The 10,487-nt window shown below is 42.3% G+C and overlaps 1 protein-coding gene across 1 annotated transcript in view; it reads left to right on the top strand.

Annotated features, from left to right (window-relative positions):
- LOC108799984 (protein unc-13 homolog A-like) overlaps positions 1-10,487 on the top strand; it is a gene marked incomplete at its 3' end in the record, with an annotated part of 40,394 nt that overhangs the window by 12,024 nt on the left and 17,883 nt on the right. The window contains exons 3-5 of the mRNA XM_018571937.1: positions 3,520-3,619; positions 3,703-3,820; positions 9,711-9,834. Coding sequence (XP_018427439.1) covers positions 3,615-3,619; positions 3,703-3,820; positions 9,711-9,834 — 247 coding nt within the window. The remainder of the gene's footprint in view (positions 1-3,519; positions 3,620-3,702; positions 3,821-9,710; positions 9,835-10,487) is intronic.

Here is a 10,487-nt window from a genome sequence, read left to right as displayed (position 1 = left end):
AAAAAATGGGGGGGGGGGGGGGTAGGGGAGAGGGAGGAAGGGGAGAGGGAGGAAGGGGAGGCTATGGGAAACAGCAGTGGAGCACCGATTCCAATCTGATGCAGACACAGCCTTTAGATCAGAGGTCCCCCACGAGTTCAAGAGGGTTTTAATTTCCCGGAAGCAGGTAAAATTAAACCAATAGAACTATGTCTTTTAGATTTTCTCTTTCCTGTGGTGTAAGGCAGCAGTCAGTTACTCCATAATATGGGTATCTTCTACTTTCAGGAGCCATAGGTTAAGCAGGGGAGGGTCAACACCTTTCCAGTATAGTAGGATGCAGGCCCTGGCCACATTAACCAAGCATATCATAAAAAATGTTTTAACAAATTCCATAAACAACTTTCTATTCACTTGCAAGTGCCTTTGAACTTACTGGAGCATTCTACCACTCCAGGATAAGTTACATCTAGCGTTTTCCTTTTCTGCAAGTGTCTAATTACTTTTTGTGCTTGCCCAGCTCCTCCTCCCCTTCCCTTACTACATAACCTTTAACTGCTGGGGTAGGATTAAAGGGGAATTCTGTTAAATGTCACTTGAAGGAATGGCACTAAAAGATTCAATAAAAATAAAAGTGGAAAAACAAAAAGAGTAGAAAAATAATAGCAAAGGATAGAAGGGAAGGAAGGCGTTAATTAGGACTGATAAGGGTCAAGAAAGGGTTAAATAGGTACAAGTTTGTATTAAGTAAATACTTATTTTTCACTTGCAAGGTTGCTTTAACTGACATTTGTGGATATCAAACAAATGTTTTTGGTCTGTGCATAAAAGAACAGCAAACAGTATGTACAGGCTTTGAGCTGCTGTCAGTGTTCTTGCAACATAGACTGGGACTTGGCTTTAAAAATGGAAGCCAATCCCGGCAATTGCAAATAACTCTGGAGCCATTACAGGGAAGCAGAACCAGGGCGCACCAAGTATGCCTAAGGTTCTTTAACCCCTTCATGACCGAGGCCTTTTTTGTTTTTTTCGTTTACATGTTGTAATCCACATTTTAGGCCTGAAAATTACTTAAAACTCCCAAACATTATATATTTTCTGAAAGCCAAGACCCTATAGAATACCATTTTTATGTTGCACAATATTAGACTAAATCCTTATGAAACCAAAAAAATTAGTGAAAATGCACTTAAATGCCCCAAAACACAACAAAATACCAGTTTTTTTTAAAATAAAACATAAAAGAGGAGGTTACAACGAGTAAATAGATACCCAACATGGCCAGGTTAAAAATTGTGTGCGTCCGTGAAACTGCGACAAAATTCATTACCCCCAAAAAGCCCAAAGCCAACACTTTAAAAGCACCCACAGGTCATCAATTTAGAGATGCGCATAAATATTTGCCCTAGAATTATTGCTCTCACTCCGGCATGCGCGACGATACCCAACATGTGTAACGCGATCGTCGTTTTCATGCGTAGGTGCACCCAACGCGTTTTTGTTTTGCTTTACGTGAAGACACGTGTGCTCGCGGGGGACTTTAAAACATTTTTTTATATTATTTTTACATGTATTTTATTATTAATTTTAAAAACAGTTATTTATTTAACTTTACTTTAATTGCTATCACATAGGGGGCTTACAAGCATGTGATAGCATACAAGCATGTGATAGCATAGTGGTGGTGACAGAACCCCTAGTATCACCTTTACACTTGAAATAAGCTATCGAAGTGCAGATCGCACTTCAATAGCTTATTGCTGGGCTTCAGGAGCCCAGGACTGACAGCTATGGGACCGGAAGTGATGTCATCTGCATCGCTCCCGGTCCCCTAGTACGGGGAGGAGATCGGTGAACAGAGGTTCGCTGATCTCCTCCCCAAGTTCCCCCCGACACCAGAGAAGCCGGTCCTGTAGGAGGGGCAGCGGAGCCCGAGAAACACGGCGGGGGTGTTGGGCGGGGGGAGGGGTACACACGCCGTTTACCAACGGCTGAGCCGCCAGAGTCACTTCTACTGTAAAGCCGACAGTCGGCATTACAAGTGTAAACAGAGTCTATTTAAACGGGCCCGATGCCAGTGACGTACACTATACGTCACTGGTCATGAAGGGGTCATTTTTTTATAGTAGCCCATAGCTTGGTAAAGTAGAATTCCAGCCAAAATGTTTTTCTCTAACTAACACATTTTATTGTTGTCATTTCAGTTCTCTTTTGTCCTGGTGACTACTCTAACCAGGACAGAAAGTGATTGGAAATGTAAAAACGTACATTTGTTAATGGAACAGGAGTGGTGACCATTGTGGTCAAGTGTTCCATTGACAAGTGCCAAAGTCCTCAATTTGGGGAGATGCACACAACACTAAAAGCTGACAGAGGTTCTAGACATTCCTAACTATTCAAAGCTATAAAAAAAGTTTTGGCTGATGTTAAATAAGCATTAACCCAGTAAGTATCACACTTGTTACTTTCCTCTTTTGACCCTGTCACCACAGAGGAGGCTGCAAAGCTTCTCTCTGACAGTGTCTGCATCCCCCCTCTGTCAATCCCTCCACTGGCTTCCACTCGCCCAGAGAATAAAATTCAAAATATTAACAGTCACTTATAAAGCCATTCACAACTCTGCCCCCGGATATATCTCAGACCTTGTCTCAAAATATCACCCTAACCGTTCACTCCGCTCTTCCTTAGACCTCCTGCTTTCCAGCTCCCGTGTCCACTCCTCCCATATTCACCTCCAAGACTTCTCTAGAGTCTCTCCCATCCTCTGGAACTCTTTACCCCAACCGGACCATCTATCTCCCACCTTGACTGCCTTTAGGCGTTCCCTAAAGACTCATCTCTTCAGGGAAGCCTATCCCACCTCAACCTAACCACTGAACCATCACATTCTCAAATAATTCATCCCCACACAGCTACCTCCTCATGTATAATTTCCCCCTCCTCTTTTAGATTGTAAGCCCCCAGGGGCAGGGCCCTCCTTACCATCTTGTCTTGAATTGTATTGTGATTGTAATGTCTTCCTTTATATTGTAAAGCGCTGCGCAAACTGTTGTTAATGCGCAAATATTATGTCATAATAACAATAATAATAAGTTACAGTCAGGGGCGTCATGTAAAGTTCTTACGTCACATAGGTGTTGTATTCATACATTAGCCAAATCAATACATTTGGCTTTTACATTTTTTTTTACTGTTAATTAATAATATTCATTACTTGTAACTGTTCAGTACTTGTAACTGTTCAAGTCTCTTTATTGTATATTAATTAAAGGATAAGGCATTTTGTAATAGTGTTATTTTTATGCTGAAATGCAAGTATGTAGTTCTGAACAGTACCAACACCTAACAGTTTTTCTATTAGCTTTATTCTATATTGGAAGAAAAGAAACGCAAGAGCTATGTATACCAGAATCATTATAGCCCTCAGCATGCAGTACTTATGCAACATGTATATGTAGGTGTGCCTATGCTGTAGATAATTAGGCTTTACCACTTGTATAATGAGGTTTCTAAAATAAATGTGTTTCTGTTTTTTGACAGAAAAGTTTAATGCTTATGTAACCTTAAAAGTACAAAATGTGAAGAGCACGACTATTACAGTCAGGGGCAACTTGCCCTGTTGGGAGCAAGACTTCATGTTGTGAGTAAAGAATAGTGATTCCTAACCTGATCATCAGCTGTGTCTTGCATCATGAAGTAAGGTTACTTTCTGTTTGTCTGCAGTGAGATTAGCAGGCTGGATTTGGGATTGACAGTGGAAGTCTGGAATAAAGGACTGATTTGGGATACAATGCTAGGGACCGTATGGATTCCATTAAGAACCATTCGACAGTCCAATGAGGTAAGCATCATAGACTTTAAAAAAATAGAAAAAGTAGGGATGAAAAGTGAAACTCCAGGTTTGTTAAGAAAAATCACATTTTTATAAAGTAATTCTGTCATTATATCAAAACTAAACGTCTGCAATGGCAGCCTACATATTTATCTAGGGAAAGGTTTATTATAACCACTTCAGCTCTCACAGCTATTTACCAGAACACTTTTCACATTTCAGCTGTGTGCCTACTAGTGCCTTATGATTCAACAATTAATTTATTAATACATATAATACAAGGTTTTTATCTGATGGTATTGTCTTATTGTCTTATATGTCTAATTATTTTACTTTCTATATATTTTCAAAGCAAAAAGTGAAAAATAGAAAAGATTTTTATACCGCCTTCAGTAAACTTAACCATAGTATACCGACTTCAGTAAACTTAACCATAGTAGGCTCCACTGCCCTTCCCCATCACCCCTGAGAAGCAACACATTTACCTATCTCCAGTCCAGTTTGCTGTGCAGTCTGCTCAGCGCTAAAATGCCTTTTCTAGAAGATACTCACTGTCAGGTCATGCTCCTGCACATGCAATCTTCATTCATTCAATCCAGTAGAAAAGTTGTACTACTCTATATACGATAATCGCACAGTGTATGGGCACCTTAGGAGTGATCTGCTAATAGAAATCTTTTCTTGGATTAGTAGGTGGTGTGTAAAGGTGCCCATACACTGTGCGATAATCGTACGATAATCGCGGGGAATCATGCGATCGTACGATAATCGCAAAGTGTATGGAAGGCGTGCAACCTTTTTACTGTACGTCTTTTGTCTAAGGAGGATGTTCGAAAACCAGCCGAAAATCTTACATTTTTGGCTGGTTTGTGGCATGCTTGGGAGACAAATGCCGAATGGGCCGCTGTGCGCACGCGCACACTGCCCGTTCGGCATTGCGGTCATCGGAAACACGCCCCACAGGGGGGCGGGCTTGCGATGTCCAAGATGGGCAGATCGTACTTTTTTTAATTACTTTACAACCATCGCAAGACTAAGGTGTTGCAATGGTTGTAAAGTGTATGGCCACCTTTAGAGAGAGAGAGAGAGAGGGACTTCATGCAGGCTGTGCTGGGACAGACTGCTGGACTAAGCTGATCCGTATGATCACATAACTATTTAGTAGGTTGATTGTTTTTGTTGTGTATTGGATTGTGCTGACACAGACCCCTGATAGGGAAACTCTTTTGCATTTGTGTTTGATGCAACATTTATGAATAAGCACAGGCAAGTAGGCGATAAAGGCACTTTGGCATCTCTACTATCTCTCTGCAAGCTCTGCATTTGAAGCTGACCCTTACAGCATCGAATGGGGCAAAAGATAATGGAAACTAAAGAGAGTATATTTGAGTGGGCTCCACCTCTCTTACTTACCATTTCTACTATGTAGGGCCGATAAGGACAGATGGCAACAGGTGACCCCTGATCACCTGGTGTGATCCACATGAAATCTTCCTTTAAGTAAAAACACTTTTAGATGTAAACTATTTCCTTAGTAGGCCAGTTATGTCATGCAGGTGAAAATGTTATCCCTATAAAGTAAAGTGTCTGACTAGCCAAAAGTTTTATTGCATAAAGTTGGAAAGGTTAAGAACATCTGTCAAGATTTTTATTGCTGTCTATGTGCCTACAGGGTAAATTCACCCACTATTTTTGTTCTGGTGGCCATTTTCATTGAGAAGAAATGATGGGAAATCCAAAATATTACAGATGTCACTAGAACAAGTGGTGAGGGTAAATCTTGCAATAGTGGGTACTTGTCCCCACCTTTTAGAGATTTCCTCTCACTTCCTGGTGCATCTCAGGGCCAGAAAGCAAAAGGAAGTCTCCTAATAAGGACGCATACAGCAAATAATCTGACAAGGTGTTTAACCCTTCTTTACTTTACCAAAACTGAAAAAACAAAGGTTTGGGTATACATACACATTAAAAATTAGTTACTCACCTGCCAGGGGACTGGAGTAACTGGAGGGATTCCAGTTTGTAAACACACACATGCAGGGCCACCATTAGAAATCATAGGCTGTACCCCCCTGTGGCCCTGAAGTCACATACACAGTAGGTACAATTAAACATGAAAAATAAAGGAAAGCTGCCTATTTTGCATGCCACTGCAGGAGTGATGTACAGTAACCCAAAGCAACCAGAGCAACCAATCAGAAATCAGCTTTTACCAAGTTCACTGCAAAAGAAAATCTGCTTGACAGCTATAGGCCACTGACAATGACCATTCCCCCATACTGAACCGTGTAAAGCGACACTCACACTGTGCAATTTGAGATTCGTATGCAATCATATGAGGTTTGATCCTAGATGCATTTATTGTGCATCCAGGGACAATGATCTATTCCAAGCCACATGCATTCCAAACCACATGTAATCATATCACATATGATTTCCTGAAGACTTCTGCTTACAGATGCGGCTGTCACTCAGTCATTTACTTGAACAGGTACAGCGGCCACATCTAAATGTGAGATTTGGGATTCCTGCTGCAGGAATCCATAGGTTCCTGCAGCAGGAATCCATAAGTTCCTGCTGGTATCCCAAATCGCACAGTGTGAATAAAGCCTAAATATGCCCTGAAGTATAAATTGTAGAATTCTAATCTTTCTCCAGAACCTGCACGGCCACTCCAGCCCAGCTTTGTCTTTAATTAACTTGGACAATGCAAACCATCTGAATGATCTAACAAGTTAAAAGGTCTGCAGAAAAGATACACAGACTGTGGCCAGCAATGAGAGTGATGATGGGTGCTCAACCTGGGATTCCAAGACTCGCATGATGGGAGAATTCCAAACCCTTTTATGATCTCCCCCTTAAGCCCTCACTTCCCCCTAAGGACATGTAGCTAACTAAAAAACTGAAAGCAGTCCTGCCTGAGAAACTCAAAACTTGGACCTCCTTCACTGTCTCACATGAGCAGGAAGCGACCACACTCAGTCTGTTGCAGTGGCGGAACTACCGCCAGTGCAACCGGTGCGCCGGAACATGGGGCCTCAGCCTGGGGGGCCCAGCACCAGGGGCGGACTACTGCCTTTAAAAACGTCCCCTGCCCGCGGGGCCGTCAGGGGTCCCGTCACCGACCCCCGCCAAATGAAGCCTCCGGCCGCTTCCGAAACGTAAGCACCGTATGACAGTATGTGACATTGGGTATTGAATAAACATATCAATACTTTAAAAATCCTTCAAGTGTGTGCTGGTGAATTACTTGTATCCACCAACAAGCGCAGCCTCCCGTCTCCCATGCTGTCAGAAGCTTGCGCGCAATGTGTACAGCTTCTGAGAAGATATGCTATTAGCGTAGCGGGCGCTATGCAAAATGCGCAGCCAGCTTCCTCGCTATTCTAATAGCGTATCTTCTCAGAAGCTGTATCAGGTAAGTATTTTAAAAAAAGTTTTATTTTATGTTCCCGGGGACATAATTTGTTTGGGGAGGGTCTCCTCAATCCGGGGACTGTCCCCAGAAATCTGGGATGAATGTAGAGCTGCAACAATTAATTGACTAAGTCGATTATAATCGATGATTGAAAAAGTTGTTGTCCAAGTTTTCAATCATCGATTATCGGCTTTTGATTAGTTGGCCCTGTTCACGGCTCCACACACCTCCTCCCCGCCTCACGCTTGCAGCTGCTAGACCTGGCCGCTTGCATTCACGCTCCACCCTCCCCGTCTCACCGCCCGCCCACATCCACGATCGGCACAGAGACATATCGGCCGATACATCGGCGCATCCTTTGTTTCTTTCCTCCCCGCTGGGTGCTGCTCTGTGTCCCAGCGGGGTGGAGAGAAAGTGTGACAGCCGGCTGAGTGCTGCGGGAGGAGAGTGCTGTGATTTTTTTTGTGGTTGCTTCAGGGCGTGTGGATTGGGGGGTTTGTGGGGGGGTTTTTTGGGTCGAAGGGGCTCCAAAAAAATCTTGCACCAGGGCCCTTTTTTCCTTAGGTCCGCCACTGGTCTGGTGACAGCATGCTCTAGATGATTCAATGTCACAATCGGAACAATGCTGGGAACGTTAGATTATCGAGCAATTGAGGATAGATTATTCTCCATTATCTTTGCTAGAAAAAGCCTGGGATCGTTCCATAGACCTAGGGAGAGGTAGTAGTGCGTGCACCCACAGACATCCCCTGCCAATGAGCCCTCCTGCTGACCTGATTGGACCTGGGCTCAGTACAGGAGGATTGCCTGTACCCCCCTAGCAGCGGCCCTGCATACATGCCTGTTCCTCTGTGGCCAGCTATAGAGCCAGCATGAGCTTGGATAACTTTCCACAGTCATCACAGCCACTTCCTACTTGATCTTCCAACACCATAAAGTAAGTGTAACAGAGCTTTGTTTTTTTATTAAAGTGGATTTCATGCACTTTCTTTATATCCCTCTGATCTGAACTTTCTTTCTATTCAAGTAGATTTCATGCACTAGTCAAATGCGCTTTTGTTGGATTTCTTTTCACATGGTGTGATTCCGCTATTTTCAGATGTGTCAGGAGTTACAAAGTTTAAAGCTTTTGTGGATAATTGGATCCACCAAGATTTTGTTGCAGTTTTATTGGTGTTATTGGACATTCATCACTGGTATGAGTTTTCTGTGTGGCGTGTCAGTTAACAGGAGCCAGCCTGGAAGATCTTAAAGTGACAGTAAACACAGGAGTTAAATCTTAAAAATGTGTAAAAAAGTATCTTAACTGTTAACAGTACTGTATCTTATTTGTGTATTACTCGGCTGTAGATCCTCAACTCATCTCTGAATTCATGCTGACACTGTCCTTCCTTCTCGAGGGTGGCTACTTTTTTACCCATGGTCTTTGTGTATGTTGTAAAGTAGCCACCACTCCAAGCTCACTCCCATGATGAACTAAAATCTCACACTCACTTAGTTTACTAATTTGTATTGAAATTATAGCCTATCATGGAAGCGATGTTAGAGCGGTTGTTACTTTGCAACACACACATGGACCATGGGAAACAAAAGTAGCCACAAAAGGAAGGACAGTGTCAGCAACAATTCAGAGAGGATTTGAGGATATACAGCAAACTGATACACAAATAAGATACATTTTTGTTTATAGTTAAAGGAGAACTATGGGGTAACAGTTTACAGGTAACAGTAACACGAGAGGACATAAACTAGCATCCTCTCGTGACCCAAAGCTCAGTATATCGTGAGCTACAGCTCGCGGTATACTGAGACCGCCGCAGCCGGGACAGATCCCGACATTACTGTCGAGATCCACCCAGCTGCGTGAGTGACAGCTGGCTCTCCCTATCTAGAGGCAGATCCAGCTGTGCCTGCCCCCTCCCCCATCCGTTCCTCCAGTCAGCCATGGAGGATCGGAGCGGGGAGGGGGGAATCCCTGCAGGGGGCCGTGAGTGACAGTCACGGCTCTCTGCAGGGAGATGATCGAGAAGTGAGTGAGCGACGGTATGTGTTCGCTCACTTTCCGATCTATTAAGCCGACGTGTGACAGTTTTATTGTCACACGTCGACTCGAACTATGAGGTTGAGTGAAAATCACTCACCTCATAGTTCTCCTTTAAGGTACTTGAATGTATTTTAACTGATTTAACTCTCAAGTTTAGTGTCACTTTAAATGAGCTGCACTATGGCTGCTCCATTGATCAACTTACATAGAGGGACAGACCTGCCTCATGTTTCTACAACTCATAGCAAGCAGCTATGAGGACAGCAACATTACCTCGAGGTAATGTTGCTTAAAAGATTCTGTAAACATTGTCTTTAGTAGAGCTCTGTGTATATACAGATATATTTAATTCAGTATTTTTGAATTGACAAATTCCTTTCACTCATTTTTTTTGTTACTGTCCTAAACCAGATTTCTGTTATTTCACTTCATGATAGGAAGGCCCAGGTGAATGGTTGACCCTTGACTCTCAAGTTATAATGACAGATAATGAGATCTGTGGAACCAAAGACCCCACCTTCCACCGCATCTTGCTTGACGCTCGGTTTGAACTTCCATTAGGTAACAAAATACAATTGTGTTTTTACTTTTTATATTATAACATTCCTAAATTACAAAGTTAGGGGAAATTTCCCCAGTAGAGCCACAAACAGCAATAAAACACAATAGAGATTCTAACTCTTCTTCACTATATTCAAAACAAAGTTCTGAGCTTTAATAGATTCTCTAGAAATGAAAATGAATTAATGGTAACTACAGCAAAAACTCCAGGTATAGATGGTTTGCTTTCAGAATTCTATAAACAAATATGGCCCAACCCTAGCCTCTATTCTAACAGTTTTTTAATCAGCCCTTGTAAAACAAAGAGCTTCCATCTACTATAACAGAATTTCTGATCGTGGTGAAATCCTAACAGGGCAGAAATCCCAAGCTGTGTACAGAGGCAGCAGTTAAAATTGCATGACCCACTTTGTTCAGTTACTGAACAATTACCATACTTGTTCAGTTATGCAGCTTACACAAAAGGGGATACTAACTGTTGGCTACATGAAAAAGGAATAAAGGAAGCCCCTAACTGGCTAAAAGGCAGAAATGCACATATGGTCTTATGTATAAATAATAGAATTTCAGATGCTGTTTTAAAGGATACATTTGTATTGAAAACATCAAGAACTGTGCAGAAATGTTTCACTTTTTTTTTTCTTGGACAAAAC

The sequence above is a fragment of the Nanorana parkeri genome, unplaced genomic scaffold (genome assembly GCF_000935625.1).
Source record: "Nanorana parkeri isolate BGI_ZX_2015 unplaced genomic scaffold, ASM93562v1 scaffold1872, whole genome shotgun sequence".
Classification (NCBI taxonomy): domain Eukaryota; kingdom Metazoa; phylum Chordata; class Amphibia; order Anura; family Dicroglossidae; genus Nanorana; species Nanorana parkeri.
Note: the sequence above shows the minus strand (reverse complement) of the source record. Positions and strands in the feature narration are given on the sequence as shown.